At 38.5% G+C, this 23,842-nt stretch overlaps 1 protein-coding gene across 1 annotated transcript in view; it reads left to right on the forward strand.

The window, feature by feature from the left end:
• NCOA7 (nuclear receptor coactivator 7) overlaps positions 1-23,842 on the forward strand; it is a 75,920-nt gene that overhangs the window by 32,849 nt on the left and 19,229 nt on the right. Inside the window, 10 exon segments of the mRNA XM_032215186.1 lie at positions 3,785-3,864; positions 8,357-8,464; positions 11,032-11,127; positions 12,821-12,943; positions 15,320-15,504; positions 18,211-18,986; positions 18,989-19,159; positions 19,162-19,233; positions 21,334-21,450; positions 21,453-21,498. Of these exon segments, the coding sequence (XP_032071077.1) occupies positions 3,826-3,864; positions 8,357-8,464; positions 11,032-11,127; positions 12,821-12,943; positions 15,320-15,504; positions 18,211-18,986; positions 18,989-19,159; positions 19,162-19,233; positions 21,334-21,450; positions 21,453-21,498 (1,733 nt within the window). The 5' untranslated portion in view covers positions 3,785-3,825.

Here is a 23,842-nt window from a genome sequence, read left to right on the forward strand (position 1 = left end):
CACAATGGGTTAAGCTTGAAGAGAGGAACTACTAAAGCATAAACACATGTCTTGTATTTTTTCTCTTGACATGCAAAATATAGTATATAATACAATAGGTCATATAGATATATTTGTTGGTTTTTTTGTCTTTTTTTGGACTCTACAATTTATTTATAATTTATTTCTCTAAAGTAAAGTTTGGTGTAGAGATAGTTTAGAAACCAGGAGACTGTGAGTTCTAGTCTTGAAGGTTGGTTGGTTGCCCAGAAAGCTGGGTGGGTGTCTTTGGATAGTCACTCTCTCTCAGCCTAACCCACTTCACAAGGTTTTTGTTGTGGGGAAAATAGGAGGAGGAAGGTGTGGTGGATAGATTAGCCACCCCGACTTACTCAGAAAATGAAAAAGGTTGGATAAAAGAACCAGTTTGCTCTAGAGATTAAGGCACCAGGCTAGAAAACAGGAGACTGTGAGTTCAGGTGCTGCCATAAAAGCCACTGGGTGAGCTTAGATCTTTCACTGTCTCTCAGCTCAGACCACCTCACAGAGTTGTGGGGAAAATAGGAATATTAAGTATGTTTATGCCTTGAGTTAATTGGAAAATAATAAAGGCAGGATACAAATTAGATGGATGGATGGATGGATGGATATGGATGATAGATAGATATTCAGACAGACAGATAGATATCTAATGAAATAAAATATATTTAAGTGATTAGTGCTGCTTTTGTGATTGGAAGAGAATCAAACTTTCACCTGCTTTTAGCTTACAAAACTATGTGTTCAATATCTAGACCTAACTTTACAGTGCTATAGTTAGAAAGTTGTTGGCTCGCCATGCTGATAACTGAACAGCAAAATATCTTTGTTCTGATGCTGTTATTCTTATTTCCTGATTCAAACCAAATGGGAAACCATAATTAATTGAAGACTTCCTGTCTGTTTGCCAGGAAGGGAGGGGCTGGAGAGTGCTGGCTTCGGTGAAAGCTCTTTCATACCTTTTGAAGCTGAGATGTGATTATCCAAACTTCCTTAATAATTGTTCTGATTGCCTCTCAAACAACTTTTTGGTGTGCCTGTTTGGCTGTGAGTTGAAAGCAAAAGAGAGCTGTTTTAATACTACCCCACTTTACATTAGAGCAGATCGGCATTAATGGTCACTGGGCCACATCTGGCCCTTTAGCTGTCCCTAATTGACCCTCTTGAAGTCAATTCAAATTATAAATCAGATATAAATAAATGAGTCTCAAAGGGTGGGAGAAGAAGCTAAGTTAGGTCCAGCTCTATGCACTCCCCATGCACTCCTTCAATCAACTGGCGGTTGTGGGAGGGTGAGGAGAGAATGTGCTTTTCTACACCTACATAGCCATCACACCTGACGTGGAGCAGCCTGAGGAGATGATGATAGGTCATCACATAAGGAGACTTGGGTTCCGTCACCCACTGCTCCTTCGGTCTAAGAGTAGCCTTGCAGGTGGAGCATAGCTGGAACTATTGGTTCAGCCCAGTGGTGAAATTCAATTTTTTACTACTAGTTCTGTGGTTCTGGCCTGGTGGGTGTGGTAGGGCTTGGATATTGCAAAATCTCCATTCCTACCCCACTCCGGGGCCAGTCAGAGGTGGTATTTACTGGTTCTCCTAACCACTCAAAATTTTCCCCACTTGTTCTCCAGAACCTGCTGAATTTTACCCCTGGTAAAATTTACCCCCTCCACAACAGTCCAAAATTAATTGCCCATCCCTGCATTACACGTATAGGTAATATGAGAATCACTTGTTAATATGCACAGTAATTCCCAAACGAGTACAAACCTCTTTTGTAAGAATTGCCTGAAGCAAAAATTATTGTTTCTTTGCTATAAGGGAATTAGTCATGTTGCAGCTGAGGAAGTAGAGAATAACACTTATTGTTGTGTCTTCATTCATAGCATAGAACTTTCCTCTACAGCTTCCTCAATCAAAGAAAATAGAGAAGGGATAGGTTTACATCCCTTCCCCTCACCTAAATTTCTCAGATTTGGAGAAAATGAGGCAATTGATCTTCTGAACAAAGCAATCTTGTGTTTACATGGATTATTTTAACTTTTTCATGAACATGGCTTGCTTTGATGCAGTCCAGGCTTACCTGGCAAGAGACTTGGCAAGAATCTAATTAAAAGCAAACTTGTGCTGTGGTGTCCTGACCTGCCCTATCCTATTCATTATTATGGTGATGTGTGGGTAATCTACACTTAGATTCACAGTCTAAGACTAATGGAAGCTTAATAATTCAGCCAGTCTAACCAAAGACCAAGGAATGATTAAGGTAGAGTCTAAGAATAAAGGCTGTTTACAGCAGGATGATTTAAAAAAAATAGAATTAGATTGTTCATGTCCAATAAAATTTATATTTCCAGATATTGGGGGAATTCTTTACATATTGCTCCAATTATTGTCTGTTCACAGCAATGTAAAATCATAGCTTTCAGTTCTTCAGCAGATGTTGGCCTTGCAATTTGCAGTTTATGATACGTAGAGATGATGGACTGTGATATGTCTTTTGGTCTTGATTGTGGTAGAAATAGCTAGATAAAGATCACATGGAACCTGACTCAAGTATACAAAGGAAAAAGCTTTGCTGTGCATTAGACCTGTCTCAGCTTGAATGGCTAAGTAAGAACAATCCTTAACTCCATTTAATGAGAAAGGTATAGTTTGCTAGAAGTCAAGTGAATTACAGTACTGCATAGCCAGAACTGAGAAATTGCGCACCAAAAGCCTCAAGTTGAATTTTCCCTTCCTTAGTTGCCTCCCATCACTGGGTACCACAACTCCAATCAAATTCAAATAAGATATTTGTAGAACAATCACTTTGGGGGGTTTTGCGTATAGGGGTGGATCTATAGAATGGGGGTAAATCTATGAGTCACTCAGGTGGCATGGGTTCCGCCAATTGAATTTTGTGACTGCTAGATTCAATACTTTTTCCTCCCTGCCTTTGGAAGTCAAAATAAGGAGAAATATAAATAGCAATAGCACTTAGACTTATATACCACTTTACAGTGCTTTACAGCCCTCTCTAAATGGTTTACAGAGTCAGCATATTGCCCCCCCCTTTGGGTCCTCATGTAACCCACTTCGGAAGGATGGAAGTCTGAGTCAACCTATATAAATGCGCAACCATTAATCAAAACAGCTTAAAAATTCAGTGTTGTCCCTTGGATTGCATGTTTCTTCACTAAATTGTAAGGAGTAGAATTAGAAAACATTTTTTACCAATTATTAATCCAGACAGCATAAACAATAGTTGGGATCTGGATTAGTATACTGTAATCTGTGTCTCTACCTTAACAGGCATCGGCTTACTGCTTTCATTATTATTAGGGCAATTTTATTTATACCTTTTGTATTCCATATGAAGTAAGAGTAACGAATACAGAAGTAACTGAGCATGTATCTTCCCTTAGAAAGCTTTTAGCATAAAGGAATAGGTAGCATGTAATACTTTAAAAAATATATAGCTGAAAATCAGTTTCAACTTGAGTGTTTCTGTTTTTAGAGATCAGAATGTGTGCTGATAAGTGGCTGGTTGAATGTCATAGCCCAGGGCAACAGAAAAATGCTGGAAGACAGGAAAGTTTATATGAGCCGTGCTGACATAACTGGAAAGAAATATGCAGCCAATCCTTGTGTAACTTGCAAATGTTAAAAGGCTACAGTTTCTGGTTAAAATTCATGGTTAGGCTGCTGTTGTCATATAGCGTCAAATTATTACCAAAAACATGTGAAACAACACTAGTAATTGTTGCTCTGGTTTTTCTTTCAGATGATAACCAAACCAAAACGAATGAGAAGAAAGAAAAAAAAATGGTCACTCAGAAACCCCATGGTACAATTGAGTACATGGTAAGACTTGATTAGGAATTTTTGAACATGGGAGTTGTGGAAATGCCCACTTCTTCACTAATTTGTATACTTGAAATGTCACTAAATTGCTTACAAAAATGTTTCATGTTAACTATAAAGTTATATGCTAATAAGGGGAGAAAATCATCTTATGTAACTGTAACTGAAGCATGTAAAATAAAGCAACTTAGCATATGATATGTCATTTCTTGAATGTTCTGTCTGTGTGTGATTTCCCCTGACAGTGTATAAAATCCATTTGTAGCTTCTATAAACACATTAAGCCCCTCCCCCCAATTTGTACCATTTTCCTACTAGAGATATCCACTTTTCCAACTGGGACCTTGACATTCCAATTGTTAAGTGGTATTTTCTGGGCCAAATAACAGCTATAGGAGTCAATTTGTCATGGAGACTTAACATGTTTTTTCATGTAACAATATTTTATGTTGGTTAATTAGAAACCGAGCTGAGTAGCATTGGACTTCCTCCAAGCATGCATGCTGAAAAATAAGGGACATTATTTTGCAAAGTCAGAAATTAAGAACCATTACATTCAAATAGTTGAATAATAGCTGTTTTTTTTAATTTTTTAATTTTAATTGAACAAAAACAAAAAAAGAATCATCCTTCATTAAATCTTGCAGAAAGTGTGTCGATTGGTTACAGATAACTTTTGTGCATTTCTTCCACAGTCATTACTGATAGTTCATATTAGATTATACACTTTAAGTCAAAAATCTTTCTATATCTTACTATCAATGTACCATGATTCTCATTTGACTACAATTATTTGAACATGTTTTTACCTAAAATCATTCATACTTAAAGACACAACCACATAATGGCATTCATTAGCTATTTCAAAAAATCCTCCTTCTGTGATCTCATCTGCCAGTTCCTTCAGAACCCTGGGATGTAATCCATCCAGTCCTGGTAATTTAAACTCGTCTAGGGTAGACAGGCGCTCACTTACCATTTTCTTTCCTATTTCAACTTGTGTTCCTAATCTGACTTTTGTGGTGCTGTCTTTGATAGGTTTGACTATTTTATCCCTTTGTGTAAAGATAGATGCAAAAAATGAGTTAAATAGTTCTGCTTTCTCCCTGTTGCTTCTTGCCACTTTCTCCCAGCAATGGACCAATTGTTTCCTTACCTTTTTTGTTGTTTTTAACATGTTGGAAGAAGCTTTTTTTGTTATTTTTTACTTTTGTGGCAAGCCTTTCTTCATTGTGAGCCTTAGCTTTCCTTACTTCATCTTTACAGGCTCGGGCTATTTGCTGATATGTCCCCCTCTTTCCACTTTTATACTTAACCTTTTGTCTTTCAATTTGTCAGAGTTCTTTATGCAGCCATGCTGGTTTCTTTTGGGAGCTGTTTTTCTTCTTCTTCATTGGTATTGTGCTAGACTGGGCTTTTGTAATCTCATTTTTCAAAATTTCCCAAGCTTCTTGAGTTGTTTTCCCCTTGAGGATTCTCATCCATAGAATCTTCCCAAGTTCTCTCTAAGTTTATTGAAATTAGCTCTCTTAAAGTCCAAGACTCTAGTTTGACTTTGTTCTACTACTTGTGTTTGCATAATGTTGAATTCCAGTATACTCACTTGCCCCCAGGGTTCTTGTGGCTTCAACACCTTCTATCATTTCCTCTCTCTTAGTGAGAATTAAGTCCAATATGGCCGATCCCCTTGTTCCCTTCTCTACTTTTTGGGAAACAAAGTTGTCTGCTAGGTTTGTTAGGAATCTATTGGATCTTCCACTTGGTGCAGAGTTTGTTTCCCAGTTGATGTCAGAGTAGTTAAAATCCCCCATTACTATTGTGGTGTACTTTCTACATACCTTAGTTAGTTGACTAGCAAAAAAATTCATCTACTTCCTAATTCATCTAAATATCTGCAGGACCGCCTCCTGCCACATACCTCCCAATGACCCATAAGATCCCACAGGCTGGGCCTCCTCCGGGTACCGTAGACCGGGCAATGCCGGTTGGCGACTACTCGGGGGAGGTCTTTCTGTAGCTGCCCCGGCCCTGTGGTATGATCTACCCACAGAGATCCGGACCCTTCACACTCTCTCGGCCTTCCAGAAAGCCATTAAAACTTGGCTGTTCCGGCAGGCCTGGGGTTGTTGATCCCAAGATACGGTCCATCCTCATTCAGAATGGAATGCATGATGTGTTGTATTTTATATCTATCTTTCCTCCCTGTATCTTACTTTCTTTTTGATTATTTTTGTACTGTAAGCTGCCCGGAGTCCTACGGGATTGCACGGCATATAAGTGTTATTAAACTTATAAATTTAAACTTAACTCTGCTTGGTTGGCCTGTAGTATAGACCTATGGCAATGTCATTCCCCCCCCCCAACCTTTAATATTGACCCAAATGCATTCAAGATAAGTCTGTGTGTGTGTGTGTGTGTGTGTGTGTGTGTGTAAAAGATGCTATGTAGGACATGATCTTATCTAGATGCTTATGGGGTGGGGAAAATTATTAGAAACCAGAATGAGGGGAGTGTTTCCTGCCAGTGAGAAGTTCTATACCTCAAGAGGAAATGCTGCAAAACAGGAAGTTACTCAGCTTGCATAGAACTTTATTAACCGTGTGTGTGTGTGTGTGTGTGTGTGTTTTGCATCCTAGGGACAGATGAGTCTAGCAGTTGGTGAATATTTGGGTGTGGAAAATCCTGAACGTAAATGAGGCGTAGCTATCACATGTGATGGCTGTTTGGAGGGAGAAGCTATTGTGTCAAACTCACAGATATTTTCCATACATAATTTTGGAATTTGATGTGTCTTAACTGCCATCCAATCTTTAGCATAATATTTATGTACTAGGATTGTTGTTTTGTTATCCACCAAAATTAGATATGTTTATGTGTTGGAATACCTATTATTGGCAGTTTTGAAAGGACAAATAAAACTAGAGAATATTATCTATGGGATTTTAAAACTGCTGGATTAGAATGAGTTTAGATGAAAAAACAACAGTGAACAATCTATTTATCCTATGATGCATGCATACTGTATATAACTCAGTGGAAAAGGGATGGAATCAAATTCATTTTGAATTAGAAACAATTGAGTTCTGCAGATTTACGCACACTCTTTAGAATGTTTTTTCTAAGGGGATTGATCTATGAAACTGTTGTATAAGGTGACTAGATGTCCTGCTTTTGGCGGGACAGTCCCGATTTCTAACAATTTGTCCTGTGTCCGCGGCGTTTTAAAAAAGTCCCGATTTTTGGAAAGAATGCACGACGCAGTCCTCTCCCCCGGTACCCCCTGATTAAAGCGCTTTCTTTCGCCCGCCCGAGCTCTCCTCTCCTCCTGGCATGCACCCCACTGATTAAAGTGCTTTCTTTCGCCCACCCCCAACAACGCTGTCAAGCGCTGTCCAGAGAGAGGCTTTTGGCCGCTCTGGCGGTATGTCCGCCACACACACACACACACACACACACACACACACACAAAGAATCCCAGACAGACAAACAAGCAGCTTCCCCACCATGGGCTTTGTTCTTAACCGACAGCAGGCAAAGGGAATAGAGAGAGGCGGCGTCGAGGCTGCCTTTTGCGGGGAGAGCAGGAGCTTCACCAACCGTGGAAACGTGCCCCGAGGCTGGGATCCAAGGCACACTTAACTAGGCAAGGAACTTGTGCAGACCCGCCGGGGCGTGGCAACTGAGGAAAAGAATGGAGGGGAGGGTGTGTGTGGAGAAGAAGAAACGTGCCGAGCTGTCATCGCGGCTGCTGAAGCTTGCGAGGAGATCTGGAAGCAGAGGATCCCAGGGCTGCGGACGTGGGGCTTTGATCTGGTGATTCTGGGATCAGTGGCCACGAGGAATTGGCGACGATGACCGGCGATTTTTTCCTCAGCCACGAACTGGGTTTGATTCCCAGCACGCCTCTTGATCGGCTGAAGAGAATGTGATCCAAAAAGAAAAGGAAAGTGTCTGAATTAGGACAGGCAAAGATGAGAATTCCCGCTTGAGGGAAACCCGGTGGGTTTAAATTGAAGTTCGCCTGTTCTTCGTGGAAGCTGCCCTCAATTAGGGATCCCATCTGCCGTTAAAATGGCCAATTAATGGATTAAGATCTCTTGAATTAGAAAGCACTGTCAAGAAAGAGGCTTTTGGACCAAATTTTTAATCAAGAATCCGCCCCCCCCCCTCAATGGTGTCCCACTTTACCAATGTTAAAACCTGGTCACCTTACTGTTGCATCAAAACATAATAAGAATAACAATATCTCTGTGATTAAGATTTAGAATATAAATTTATTGTATTTGTACATAAAACATAATTCAGGCTGTACTTGTGCATACACATATTTATTCACTGTGCGTTGAAAATTTCTGATGTCTTCGTAGACTCAACATCTGAAATAACAGTTTTGCAGCAGTCCCTAAAACTAGGCCAGAAACTTGTTTTAAAGAGGCATGATTGATTAAAATATGTTTTGAAATTTAAACTTTCTGTCTTCTCTCTATCTCAGGCTGGAAGCCAAGACACCTTAAACAGCATAGCCCTGAAGTTTAACATAACTCCAAATAAACTTGTGGAACTCAATAAGCTTTTCACACACACAATTGTTCCAGGCCAGGTAATTACGGCAAGAGAAAATTTCACTTGAAAATATTTGATTTGTGGTAACTATTTTAAAATAACTTTTGATAATAGATGTGATAACTTTAGATGTATGGGTGGTAGAGGGCAACAGCTTCCAGTTTACCTCTACAATAATTTGGATTTATTATTTTGGTCTGTGGTTTATATTATATCTCTACTCAGAATTTGTCTGGAACTTTGTGAAATTTCTTAGCCGGAACCTCTCTGTGAATAGGATATATGATTAAACATGCATCCTGTTTGTTTCTGACCATTTTAGTGTTACCATGCTTATTTGGCAGTTCATCATGTCTTCCTTCTCGCCTACTTTCTGTTGTGCATATGAGGGATTTTCAAATGCAGGATGCTTCTCTTTCCCCCAGTTCACACACTTTGGAGGCTCAATTCTAAAGGTGCTGTTTTTGCAGTAGCAAATATCTCCCCATGCATGGAAACAGCCATTTGCCTATTCTTTCTGGAGAAAGAATACTTTCTTAAATCTTGTAATCTTTCAAAAGTAGTAACATTCTTGATATTCTAACTGCTCTAAGGTTTTATATTCCTATTATTGTGAACCAGTAATTCCAGATGAATATCACCTTCCTACCTACACACACACGCACGCATGTGCATACACATAGACATAACATGGGAAGCACAATTTCAGAGTAGCAACAGTGTTTGTAAGCACAATTTTTGACCATTTCCATAAATAAAGGTGTCGGATCCTACCAAGAACATTCAACGTATATGCTGAGGGACCACATTGCAATACTGAACAAATTATTTCAATAGAAAGTAATTTTTACCCTGAGAAAGTGATGGGGTCTGAAACATTTTAGCATGTTTGCTAGGTAATACTCTTCCCTTGAGCCTTCCTATCACTCTGCATTGTTTGAAGGCACCCTATGTGATCTAGCCATATTTTTCTGATAACATGGAATAATAGGAATATCAATAGTATGGAAAGAATGTCCCTGTTGCACTCATTTTCCCTGACAGTTCCTGTAACACTTTTAAAGTAATTTCATAGTTCACTGGAACAGAGTTTAACAACCATTGTTTCGCATCATGAAACTAATTAGATCCAGAAAGCCTCATTACCAGATTTCAGTTATTTGTGATTTAAACTGCAAGGAATTTTCTCATGTTGATGTTACTGAAATATAGGCTTTTAATACTTTGTGTGGATATTTTAAAATTGAGATTAAATTATTTTATATTTTTGGCATATCTCGTGCCACGGGCATCTTCTACCATATGTAAGGGATAAAAATTGTATTTATGCAGAATACAATACAAGTAGTCCTTGATTTGAATCTGGAATTATGTTCGTAAGTCATGGTGGCCATTAAGCAGATCACCTCATGTTCCTGCTGATTTTACAACCTTTTTTGCTTCTGGTAGGTTAGGTGGTTACTTTGGTAATGGAGCACATGTTAAGTATGGCTTGTTTTTCAATAGATTTATGTTTCTGTTTGACCTTTATTTTACCTTTATTTCTCTGCTGATGAGGATATCCAGGAAGGATAGTGTGTTGTTTTTCCATCTTCCCTTGTGAATTTTATTTCTTTGAATATAACAGAATAATAGTTGGAAGGTGCCTTGGAGGTCTTCTAGTCCAACCCCCTGCTCAGGCAGGAAACCCTATACCATTTCAGAAAAATGGTTGTCAAATCTCTTCTTAAAAACTTTCAGTGTTGCAGCATTCACAAGTTCTGGAGACAAGTCATCCCACTGATTAATTGTTCTGATTGTCAGGAAATTTCTCCTTAGTTCTAGGTTGATTCTCTCCTTGATTAGTTTCCATCCATTATTCTTGTCCTGCCTTTAGGTGCTTTGGAGAATAGCTTGATTCCCTCTTCTTTGTGGAAACCCTGAGAAATTGGAACACTGCTATCATGTCACCTCTAGTCCTTCTTTTCATTAAACTAGACCTATCCAATTCCAGCAACCATTCTTTATATTATTTATATGTTGTTGATCATTTCATATGTCTGCTCTAGTTGTTCTCTTTTAAATTATTTATTTAATTATTAAATGTATATGCCACTTTTCTTGCTATCCAGAGTGACTCGGGTGGCTTACGGTGCACTTCATGATATACAATACTCAAGCTTTAGTGAAGAACCCTGAAAAGAAACAGAATTTATTTCTAAATAAATGTAGAAATTATTTTAGTTAATTTTAATCCTTTTCTGTTGTTTTAAATACTTGTACTTGGATTAATTATGGAAATCAAATTAATTGCATATGTCAGTTAAAAAAAATCTTTGTAATGGAATTAGAAATGAAAATTGACTATTGCAACCTTCCCTATCCCTTTGTTCTGTGAATGAATTGGATAACAATTCCCATAATCCCATATTAGTTACATTGAAGTCTAATGCACCTGGAAGACAGTAGATTGATGATGGCTGAAGAAAATAATGAAATCCCGTAACCAGTAATTATTGGTAGATTGTGTTTTAAATAGCTCTCTACTATTCATATTTACTCTTAATAGTGCCCATAATATTTATCATGTTAATGTTCCACTTTTTATTTTTATTTTTTGACTAGGTACTATATGTGCCAGATACCTCAAGAGTAATTTCCTCAAGTTCTGGTATTCCTGTTTCACCTTCATCATCAGATGCCGAATATGATAAGCTTCCGGTAAGATTTGCATAAGGTTTGAATTAAGGTTAACATTTAGAGACAGAATATGTCGGGGCAAAACTTGTATAGCTTATATCATGTGTGCTTGTGTCTCTTTGGATGTGTGTTGTGCATATAGAAATGATACAGTTTTTTCTGAAAGTAAACTCTATGAAAGCTTAGGCTATAATATATTAGTTAGCATGATTAGATGTTTCTCCAGAAAGACTTCATGGGGTTTAAGAGATTTACTAAAATTGATTAAATATTTAGGCTGCCTCTGAAAACTATCCATTTTACGATCCTAAAAATAATGCAATCATTAACAAAATTGCAATAACACTGGAACTGTTTTACATAGGGACATACATTCTTTTCTGGCTAGATAACAGGTCATTGCCTGCATGTATCGTACACATCTTGGCATATATTCATGTGTACAGGTAGTCCTCGATTTATGACCACAATTGAGCCCAAAATTGCTGTGGCTAAGTGAGACATTGGTTAAGGGTGTTTTGCCCCATTTTATGACCTTTCTTGCCACAATTGTTAAATGAATCACTGCAGTTAAATTAGTAACACAGTTATATAGTGAATCTGGCTTCTCCCAATGACTTTGCTTGTCAGAAGGTTGCAAAAGATGATCATATGACCCTGGGACACTGAAATCATCATAAATACAAGTCAGTTGCCAAGCGTCCGAATTTTGATTGTGTGACCATGGGGATGCTGCAATAGTCATATGAAAAACAATCATATGTCACTTATTTCAGTACTGTTGTAATTTCCAATTTTCATTAAATGAACTGTTGTGAGTTGAGGACTTTTTTCAACCTGCTGATTTGATACAGCTGCGATTTCTGGGGAGGGAAAACTAGAGCTGTACCACCAGCATGCCATCCTCTTCTTACTTAATTTCCCTGTATAGTAGCCACTATCATCACCATCAGTTTTCTGAAAGGTCAGTATAAAAATGAAGGATCATCATCAACTTATGCCAGGATTGTGCCAGTTCCCAAGAGTGGCAATCAGAGGTGGGTTGCTGCCGAGATTGGCCGAATTGGTGGCAGCAGTGTCGGGAGGCTCCTCCCACCCACCCGGACACTTCTGCGCAGAAGCTTTGCACACGTTCACGAGCACGCGCTGGAGTGTGCCCAAACCAGTAGTAAAAAAATTGGCAACCTACCTCTGGTGGCAATGCTGACATTTTTAAACAGGTGCAGTTCCTCTGTGGCCTTAACCTTCTCATCAACAATAGAAGAAGAAAAAAAACAGTGGTGTCCTTCTTTAAAGGCCAAGTTGATATAAAACAGGTTTATAGATATCTTGTTTTTGGTCTATTTCTGGCAATGACTGATGCATTTTAAAGTTGTGTAACAAACATGAGTTCTGTGTTATTGGAAGACTGTTTTTATAGAAAGCATACATAATATACTAGTAATAACTATTTGGATACTGGTTTGGAAACCTACATTTCCTTTCCTGGAGACAATAGCTTTGTTCAGGGAATGGGGCTTCCCTACAGTCCCCGTAGTCCTGGAAATGCTCTACTTCTCAAAAATTTCCTCAGGCCTTCAAAATGATAGCAAAAATATGATGAGTACTCCTGATTTTTGCAAAGGGACAGATTAGTAAAATCACATTCATCTGCATGAATGAACTCCTACCTTAATATTTAAGCCATTGATATTTGTCTAATTTTATTTTGAAGGATGCTGATTTAGCCAGAAGGGCTTGTAAACCACTTCAGAGAGTTACATCGTCCACCTCAGAGGAAGATGAACCAGTGTACAAATTTTTAAAAATGAATTGTCGTTACTTCACAGATGGCAAGGTAGAGAATTTGGATAATTTCCAGCCAATTTGCTTCCTATGTGAAAGACTAATTACAAAGTAGAATACCAAATGATATATTAATCTGGAAAAATCCATGTTGCCCCCAAAGTAAGACAGGGTCTTATATTAATTTCTGCTGCAAAAGACATATTAGGGCTTATTTTCCAGTTAGTTTTTCTCCAATGCCATGTTTAAAAACTACTCTTTCTATGCTGTTTCTTGAACGTCCCACTTTCACTTCCATAGTTTGTTCAGGTAAAACTATTACCTGCATGACCATGATCTTTGTATGTATAGGCACAATGTGGTATCTGAATATCTTTTCCAAAGCCTTCACAGTTACATTTCCAAGTACTAGCCTGTAATGTATTTTTTTAATGTTGGTTCCTTTAGTTTTGATAGTTAAAACTATCCAGTGGTGGGTTCCGGATCCTGTTGCAACTGGTATGGTGCAATGGGGCCTGGCGTTCACCACATGAACATGCACAGCACGCGTGCACACGTGCGCCAGGCACGCATGCATCCTTACCTCCTGCGACGCTCCGTGACGCTTCTGCGATGCTCCAGCTGCTTGATGGAGCATCGCGCAGGTGCTGTACGCTCCGTGTGCGTGTGCAGAAGTGCTGAAGTGCTCAAATACAGGTAAGGAGGGTGGGTGGGCCCTCCGGAGCACTGTACCGGAACAGTATCCGGTGTTCCCGGTACGCCTGTACCAGGGCGTATCGCCTGCAACCCACTGCTGAAACTATCCTTCACTTTAATATCTTAATTGTCAATTCTAAGACTGGTTGCTGTACCTTATTGTCATTAGATTGGCCTTACACTAAATCTTAATGTCATTTTTTTTCACTGTGCTCCTTGACTAGAACTTGCCAATCATTTGCATTTTCAGCTATCAGAGTATAATCATTTGCATAACACAGGTTGCTGATGCCCCCCTCCCCTGTTTTAAAACCATGCTCATCTTCTTCCAATCCAGCTTCTCTCTGTATATTCAGCATGTAGTTTGAATAAATAAGGGAGAATAGTCAGGCTTATGCCACTCCTTTGCCAACCTGAAGCCAGCCTGTTTCATCATGTTCTTTCCATACTTTGGTTCCTGGCATGTGTGTAGGTTTTGCCAAGGGCAATGAAATGTTCTGGGAGTCTTATTTTTCTAAGTAGATTCCACACTTAACATGATCAAGGCAGTGGAAGGCCCTCTTATAATAAGTGAAGCACATACTAACTTCTTTTGTGCATTCTTGGTCTTTCTCAATTAATATAATAATACTCTTCGTAATGCACCAAAATATTTCAGCCTTTCTTCTTATGATAGTGCCACCACCTTACCATCTCTTGCAGCACTTTGGAAATCAGGAGCTAATCTGTGGCCTCCAGTGTTGCTCTTTTAATATATTTTTATTAATAGTTTGGAGTCTTTATATCACAGATATAAAACATTTTAATTGAGATCATAGGTTCTATTTTTTATAGAAAACTTGTATTCTCAGTCTCCTGTGACTATTCTGAGCTTCCTTGATAAAATTGTTGATAAAGAAAGGTTAGGCTGAAATTGTTTTTCAGCCTTCAAATACTTTCCTTGGGGTGATTAAGATTTCTAAGACAAAGAAAAACTGGCTGAAACGGTTTTGGAAAAAGAACCTTCAAATACTTTTGTTGGGGTGATTAAGACCTAAAACTATTTGCCTCTCTTGTAATCTCGGTTTTTGTATATACATGAAAGCAAAAGAAAGTAAGTGGTATAAAAGCTGCTGTGAAGAGAAGAGAGTGTCCAGTTCTCTCCTAATCTGTTCCATCTATATTCTCATAATGTTCCCTAACCACATTCTCTATGCCTAATTCCAGGTCTGTATTTTTTGTGACTTTTTTCTCCCTGAGTATATATGTAATACATAGTTAGGATGTACAGCAGATCCATTTAAATGGCTTCTCTATTCTAGAACCACTCAAAGTTTCTACTGGGAATTCTATCTCTTAGAACTAAAATCAATTAAAGCTAGGGGATTGCAGCCAAAATCAGAAATGTTTTGGACTATCTTGTGAACCTTCCCTTTGACTCTCGTTAATTAACAAGCTGTAGCTTCTCTTTCGCTGCAATCAAGGATGAAAGTTAAATACTTTGACCCCTTTTTATAACTGTGGCCTTGTCTGCTGAAGATAGATGTGTTTTGAAAATCTTTTTATGTTGGCTCAGTTTTAGCTGAGATTCCTCCCCTCCTCACTGAGCACTTGGGGAGAAAACAAGATTACATTAGAGAAGAAAGGGAGTATCAAAAACACAGAGGGTACATTGTGTTGTCATGTTGTGACAGTTGTGGATGTGATGAGTATAAGTACCAAGTGTCCACTTATTTTTGTTTTGTTTTTCAAGGGAGTCGTTGGAGGGGTTATGTTAGTCACTCCCAACACCATCATGTTTGATCCTCACAAGTCAGACCCTGTTGTCATTGAGAACGGCTGTGAAGAGTATGGGCTCAAATGTCCCATGGAGGAGGTAGTTTCTATTGCCCTCTACAATGATATCTCTCACATGAAGATAAAGGATGCCCTTCCATCGTAAGAAGTGTTTTCTTTGTTGATTGTGCTTGACCATTATCAGGTGTATGTATAACATTCAGCCAAACTGGCAAAGAAAAGGAGAACCTTGTTAAATTGTGGAGCAAAGCACCACTTGACAAGAAACCAGTGTAGAATGACGATGAAATTTACGCCCAAATACTATTTTTGGCAGAGAACGTTTTTTAAAAATGAGTTTTTTATGTCTTGTAAATGGCATACTTTTTAAATCCCACCTTCATCTTTATAAGTAACTCAAGATAGAAAACATGCATAGTACTCCTTCCTCTCCCTCTTTCCCCATAACATAACAATGTATGGTGGGCTGCGCTGAGAGAGGGTGTCTCGCTCAAAGTTACCAGCTGGCTTTCATGCCTAAAGTTGGAACTAGGATCACAGACTCCTTATTTTTACGCCAGCACCTTTGCCCCTAAACCAAAGTGGCTTTATTTGATATATTGTTCTCTAATACATTGGTTATGTTTTGCTAATGGTGTAACTGTTGACATTAAAAGTTGTTTTATAAGGTACTTGACTTGTGCAAAAGCAGTAGGTAAAATATTCTGTGTTAGAATTTTATAACTTCCAAAAACAGTCATGAAAACTGAACAGTTAAGAATTCTAAACAGAGTAAAAGCTGCCAAATAGCAGGAAACCAAGGAATGACAAAGATGTTCCAGAGAACTGACAGAGAGTATAGATGTACTGAATTAATTTATGCATGTTATTTTATCTTGCCCATGGCATTAATTAAACTGGATGTTCTTGGCTAAGGGCTATAAGGAGGAGATATATGATGTATCCTCCTGTCAAAAAGCAGATTTTGAAATCACTTTCTGGGAATGGGAGTAACTTCCTGCTATTATTTCATTGGAAATACACTGATAAGCAGTAAAAAGGGATCCAGGATAACTTTATGATTTGCAATGCTGAAAAGAATTGTTTTGGATTTCTGAAAAAACAACAACGACCCAACAACACACCCAAAGCCTTCATGTTGTTTGAATGGGTCTTCTTACCTGCTCTCTTTAGGCAGTTCTAACATATGAAAATTATATTTAAAAAGTAGTTTTAGTTATTATTCCCTTACCATTCTCCTTAATGGTTATTTTAATTAATATTTTGGAGTCTGATTTCTTAAATAGAAGCACCAACATGCCTTCATTAATTGCTTCATCCACTAAAGTTTTAGCATAAGATAACAGAAAACAACAGAGAAATCAGTTGTCTTAGATTGTTTCTTTTTAACTTTAGTGTGCAGAAGTTAACTTCTAAGATTGGAGATATTAAAGGGACATCAAGAATGAGCTATAATCAAATAATCATTTCCACTAGAGTCGTGATGGCGAACCTATGGCACGCGTGCCACAGGTGGCATGCGGAGCCATTTGTTAGGGCATGCGAGGCATTGCCCTGTCAGCTCCAGTGCGCATGTGCACACTGGCTAGCTGACTTCGGCCTTCTTTTGAGGTCGTTTTTCACCCTCCGGAGGCTTGAAGCCTCCGGAGTGTGAAAAACTAGCCATATGGGCAAACCGGAAGTTCGAGAATGGACTTTCAGTTTGCTCGTAGGGCCATTTTTCGCCCTCCGGAGCCTTCAGGAGGCTTCCCTGAAAGGCAAAAAACGGCCCTATGAGTAAACCAGAAGTCTGTTCCTGAACTTCCTGTTTGCCCATAGGGCTGGTTTTTCACAGTCCGGAGGCTTCAGGAAAGCTCCTGAAGACTCTGGAGGGCCTTCGGGTGGCAGGGAGAAGCTGTTTTTGCCCTCCTCAGGCTCCTAGAAAGCCTCTGGAGCCTGGGAGGACAAAAAAGCACGCCAAAAGCGGGGAGGGGGGAGTGCTTGTTGCACCTGCATGCACGTGCGGTGGGGGAAGCCTGCACATGCACGCTGGGGTTATTCGCATAGCATTATGGGTGTGGCACCTCGCTCCCCCCGCTTTTGGCACGTGAGCCAAAAAAGGTTAGCCATCACTGCACTAGAGACAAATGCTTGTACTTGTTAGAGCATTTACCAAGAAGCATGAGCATTGAGGAAGCAATTGGTTTTTTCCTCTGACTTGAAGATGTTTTTTAATTATTATTTTTAGATGGCTTTGATTATTTGATTCTGTTAAAATTGAACAGTTAACCTGATTTAAAATTCCAGACATTTTAATAAAACATATTTGTATGTGCTTGCTGTAGTGGTTGCTACAGTTAAGATTTCATGACTTGGTCACATGTCAGTTGGGCTGCTATATAAATCTACAATTAAAATTAATTATTTTTTTGTTATTGCAGGCTTTAAATTTTTTGGGAATTTTTATGCCTGCTGCCAATTTTTTTCTATTGTTGTAAAAAAAAAATCTCATGATGTTTATTTGTTTCCCTTGCCATCTCAAAGTTATTTTTGTCCCTTATTCTTTTAAAGTATCTATAAGCTGCTTCAGATAAACTGATATTCCTACTTCCACAATTATTTCAACTTTATAATTACTTTATTTTAATTAACTTTCATTTATTTTGAAGAAAGTTGTTTGGTTAATTCATGTTATTTCCATGTTGTTTTTGGTACATTTCAGTTGATGTCTCTTTTGTTGTCATATTTGAATTTTATTTAATTATTTTAAGTATTTTAAGTTTATTTAAGTATTTATGTCTCTCATTTATTTTCATTTTGTTCTCCATTTTTAATACTCCATATACACCCTACCACCTGTCCTGGCAGCGATATTCCAAAGGATCTTTGTCCTCTGTACAGGCCCGGTGAATGGGAAGATCTTGCCTCTGAGAAGGACATCAATCCTTTCAGTAAATTTAAAGCCATGAACAAAGAAAAGAAGCAACCGAAACCAGATAGTTTTGTTGCTCCTAATTCCAGACCAATAAAATATTCAGACAAAGAGAAATCTTCAGATTTCAAAATCCTGAAGCCTTCTGCAAGTCCTCCCCTAGTCACACCCGGATCAGTAGAAATGCCAAAGGCCTCTGTTACTCCTGAGTCTTCAGAACAGGTGACTTTGAAAACTTACCCTGCAGAATGTTCTGCATCAAATATAACTCTGGACTTAAGCAAAGACAATTCCCTTCTGGAGCAAGATGGCTTTATTGAGGTAGACAAGACTTCATTGCAGATTGATAGTAAAATAGATTGTAGAGATGCTGGATCAGCTGACCTTCACACGGATCATTGCAAAACAAAAAAGGAGGTTCAGTTGCAAGCAAGTAACAAAGACAATTATGAGCAACCAGTGTTAGATTCATCTGGGGTAAAGCATAAACTTTCTAAGAACGATCTAGATCTAGACACCTGTGAAAAGCTGGATGTGATGCCTGAAATGAACAAGGGCGGAAGTTCACCAACCAATAAGATAGAGATAAACTTGGATGCAAACAAAGAGGTGAATAAAGACAAGCTTATTGAATTTTACCTCAATCATGATAAAGATGAAACATCACCTATTGATTACTTGCCTAAGGATGAAGTCAAGGAAGAAAGAGAAATATGCCTGGGGGCATAGATCTCACGCTCAGCTCTTCAAAATCCCAATCCACTGAAGTTCTTGTTGTCAAAAAGGAAGGACTTGAATCCTGCTCCGTTGTAAGAAATGAGCCTTTGTTGGAAGCTAGCTCAGTAGCAGCAGAGAAAAAAACATGTGAAGGATTAGATACTCCTTTTTGACATCTCATTTAGATAAGAACTCTGAAGTCAGACTGTGGCTGTTGCAGAGAGTCCAAGTGCCCATTGAAGGTAAACCTGTTTGCCATATTTGTTTTTTTTTAAAACCTAAATTCCTTTTTCCACTTTGTCTACTTTCCTTATAAAGTTAATAATTTTTGATTCAGCCTGATATCCATTCTGTACATACAAATCTTATGCTGCATCATTAATTAATTAAAATTGGTCCTGGAGGGGGGGGTGTCACTACAAAACTTGCTTAGCATTCGAACAACTTCTTCCATTATATCACACAATCATGTTTTTCTTATGTTAAGCTCTAATCCTCTCTGTTGTTAAGGCTAACCAAACACCCAGAAGTAAAGATAACCTTTTGATCACTCAGGCTCTAAAATGTTTCTTCAGAGACTGATTCTGCTATTCCACATTGGGTGATATCATACTTTTGCTGTTATATCTATAGATAATGACCAAGACAGTTGCTGAATGTGTTACTGCTTGCTTATTTCTCTGTGTGTATATGTATGAGTTCTTAGTGTTCAAATTTCTAGGATTGTCATGACAATAGCTTTTACCAAGGTCTTGCTGCAAGATATATGATCTTGTTGGGAAAATATCTCTCCCTCCCTCTCCCCTCTCTCAAAATACTTTTACAGATAGAATTTCTGAAGAAAAAAACAAAAACCTCTGACATGCATCAGATACAGGCATAACATCTGTATTAGATGTAATGTTTGTGTACTACCGCATATTTCAGAGTATAAGATGCACTGGAGTATAACACAGCAAGGTTTTGAAGAGGAAAATTAAAGAAAAAAGTTTTTGCACTCTGCGAACCTCCCAAAATTCACGAAAATGGGTCTGTATTTTTTAAAAGGGCCTGAATAGCCTTTAAGAAGCTTATAGAGTGCTGCTGGGGGCTGGGTAGGCAAAAATGGGCCATTTTTCACTCATTTCTTCCCCAGCTCCCAGGACTCTCTGAAAGCCTTGTAAAAGCTATGCACGGCCATTTTGGTGAAGGGACAGGGTTTTGGGAGGCAAAAAATGCTGTATTCAGTGTATAAGACACACCCAGATTTTCAGCGTCTTTTTTGAGAGAAAAAGGTGCGTCTTTTACTCTGAAAAATATGGTATTTGTAAAAGTTTGACTTTCAAGGAATATCATATCTTTTGGAGTATAAGACGTATCGGAGTATAAGACACACTAAGGTTTTGAAGAGGCAAATTAAAAAAAAGTTTTTGCACTCTGAAAACTTCCCAAAAATGGCCTGTTTTCATGAGAACGGGCCCATTTCTTTTTCAAACAAAAGGGCATAAATAGACTTTAGGAGGCTTGTAGAGTGCTCCTGGGAGGGGGGCAAAAACGAGCAAAAAATGGCCCATTTTTCACAAAAACAGGTCCATTTTTTCCAAAAAAGGGGCATGGATAGCCTTTAGGAGGCTTATAGAGTGCTCCTTGGGCCTGGGGGGGAGCAAAATTGAGCAAAAAAGGCTCATTTCTGCCTTCCCCAGCCCCCAGGCACTCTGAAAGCCTCCTAAAAGCTACGCATGGCCATTTTGGTGAAGGGGGCAGGGTTTCGGGAGGAGAAAAATGCTGTAATCAGTGTATAAGATGTATCCAGATTTTCAGCCTCTTTTTTGAGAGAAAAAGGTGCATCTTATACTATGAAAAATACGGTAGGTTTCTGCAGTTATCTAGAAACATACAGAAAGAGTGCTTGAGCACTTCACATTAGTTTTCTCTCTCAGAAAACTCGTGCATTAAAATGTAAAACATGATCAGTAAGAAATAGAATAGCATACAGTAGATTAAAGTTTAACAATCTAACTGGCAAAAGTTTTTTTTAAGTATAAAAACTTTCATAATGAAAGAGTAGAGATGGAATTCAACAAATTTCTCTTTTCAGGGAACTGAGACTTAAAAAGTAGCCATACATACTCTCATCAATATTCCTCCCATAACTGTAGAGCAGAAAGATGACTCCATTTATATTTTCTATGATTTTATTTTATTTTAGAAATTCTGCAATTTTATTGATTAGCAACATAATGATTGTTATGTAGGAGAACTGGGTAATATGATTTATATCAAATGCATTGGTATTTCTATATAAGTATTTGTTACATTATTACTGTTAGTTATTTTGTGACTGGACAATCTCTTGAATTCAGATATGCTTCCTTCAAAAGAGGAAAAAAGCAAGACCCCACCAATGTTTCTGTGCATCAAAGTGGGCATGCCTATGAGGAAGACTTTCATTTCCCAGTCAGCTGTGACGGATCAACAATATAAAGACGAAAGCAACCGGAATACTGGTTTGCTGTCCCTCGAGAAAGGTATGTTCAAGGTCTTTGTGAAATGCTTCTTGGGTCCTTTTCAAAGTGTGTATGAGTGTGTGTGTTTTCAGAAAACCAGTGACCATCTATCAAAATGCATGGTTCTGTTGATGAAGTCATCTAAAATAAACCTGAACAAGTCATTTGTCCTTGAAAAAAAAGTGAAAATTTCCCCCTTCTTGAGAACATTCAATTTAAAGAGTTGTGGTGGCGCAGTGGTTAGAATGCAGTAATGCATTTGATTCTGAGCAGCTCATGGTTGACTGAGCCTTCCATCCTTCCAAGGTCGGTAAAATGAGGATCCAGATTGTTGGAGGCAATATGCTTACTATGTAACTAGCTTACAGCAGGGTGTCAAATTCAATTTCATTGAGTTTCAGAGTTGTGTTTGACTTCAGGGGAATGGCCAGGGTGGTGGTGGCCCAAGCACTCTGCCAGTGAAAATATGCTCCTGAGCTCTGTTTTTGGCTGTGACGGCTTCCTGCAACCCTTTGCCAGCAAAAATGGAGCTGGGTAGGGCCACTGCGGCTCTTGTGAGGTCCGTTTTCGGCTGCGATAACCTCCTGTAACCCTCTGCCAGTGAAAACGGAGCTGGCAGAGGCACCACAGGCAGAACCTACACTGTTTCCAGGGTGGCCCTGTAGACTGGATCTAAGTATCTCACAGGCCAGATCTGCCCCATGGCCCTTGAGTTTGACACTCCTGGCTTACAGAGATCTGTAAAGCACTGTGAAGCAGTGTATAAGTCTAAGTGCTATTGCTGTTGCAATTTCTGTAATGCTCTCCAGCATTTCCATTGATGTGTTTCATATTTCAATTGTCATCTAAGAATTGTTCAAAAGTGTTCTTTAGTAATATGCCATCTCTCTTAGCATGTTACATTTAACATGTCTCATGTGTTACATGTCAGTTCTCTCATCATTACAGTGTGTTAAGAGATTTAAAGAATCTTTACAACAGAATAGCCACTTGATGAAATCTTTCAAGTGGACTCTGCGCAATGAACATTTGGCTGAAGTTTGTTAGTCTTTAAGAGGTTTCCTGAGTGTTGTTATTTTTTTCTTCAATATAGCACATACCCTGGAAGTGATATTAGGTAGCTGACAAGTTTGCTGACATAGCAGTTTAGATGACTTAAGGTACGTTGCAATGACGTGCAGTATGTCCTAACTGCAGTTGTCGCCTGCTGGATGTTGTTGCCCTGGTTGTGACTTTAGACATGTAGCAGAACAGTACTTCATCATCTCAGATAATGAAACTGCATTAAACAGAGGCTTGACTACTCTTGCCCTGTGATTGTGAAATAGGTATCCTTCTTAAGGAAGGCTCCTTATCTTTTTGCGCATACCTTAAGGAGTAGTAATCATTAAAGACTTGTGCTTTATAAGGGCTTTTGTTCAAATATTCCCGTTGACCCAGTTATACAATTGCATCTGACCTAGCTGACTGAAGATCCTTCATTGTGTTTCTTGCAATGGGGAATGTTAAGAGCACTGCAGAGTGAGTATAAATATTTTGCTTTATGCTATATTTGTATGTACTTGCTGTAAAAGACGTTTGGTGGTTTATAGCTGTTTGGTTATCACTCTGTATGAAGCTTCAAAAGTATTGGAACGTAGAAACTGCTACAAATGCTTTTAAAGGGGGAAGTAATATTTATTTTTTTACCTTCAAGTCAGTCTTGACTTCTGGTGGCTGCCTGGACAAGTCCCTGCAGTTTTCTTGACAAGATTTCAGAAGTGGTTTGCCATTGCCTTCCGCTTCCTAGGGCTGAGAGAGGCTGACTGGCCCAAGTTAGCTTTGTGTCTAAGGTGGAACTAGAACTCATACTCTCCCTATTTCTAACCCGATGCCTTAACCACCACATCAAATTGGCCCCTAATGTAATATTTGGAGCTTGGATATGGTATACATTTTATTTCTGAGATGAACTGAAGTATTGATTTTATTTAAAAGTTGCAGTTTTCAGCCTTAGCCAATTTTCTATTGATCCATGCAGTTCATATATTTCAACAAGAAACATTGCCTTTCTTTTATGCTTCTGGTTGAGCATTAGAACGTTCAATCAAAGTGTGGGACAATGTACATTGCTGAAACCCTTAGTAAGAGTAGTATAGAACAGCACAAGCTAAAGTCTCTACAGTTTCATTACCTTGCAGGCTCTTTTAAAGTTGCTTGTAATATCATTTTAAAGTACACATGCATATACACTTCTGCCTTAAACATGCACCTAGGAGAAATGTATCAGAATTATCTTCTGATTTTTTAAATTATAATTTTAATTATATTTATTATGTCAATTTCTATTATGTTCTTTTTGAAGAAAACAATGATAACAATGCTG

The sequence above is a fragment of the Thamnophis elegans genome, chromosome 4 (genome assembly GCF_009769535.1).
Source record: "Thamnophis elegans isolate rThaEle1 chromosome 4, rThaEle1.pri, whole genome shotgun sequence".
Taxonomy (NCBI): Eukaryota; Metazoa; Chordata; class Lepidosauria; order Squamata; family Colubridae; genus Thamnophis; species Thamnophis elegans.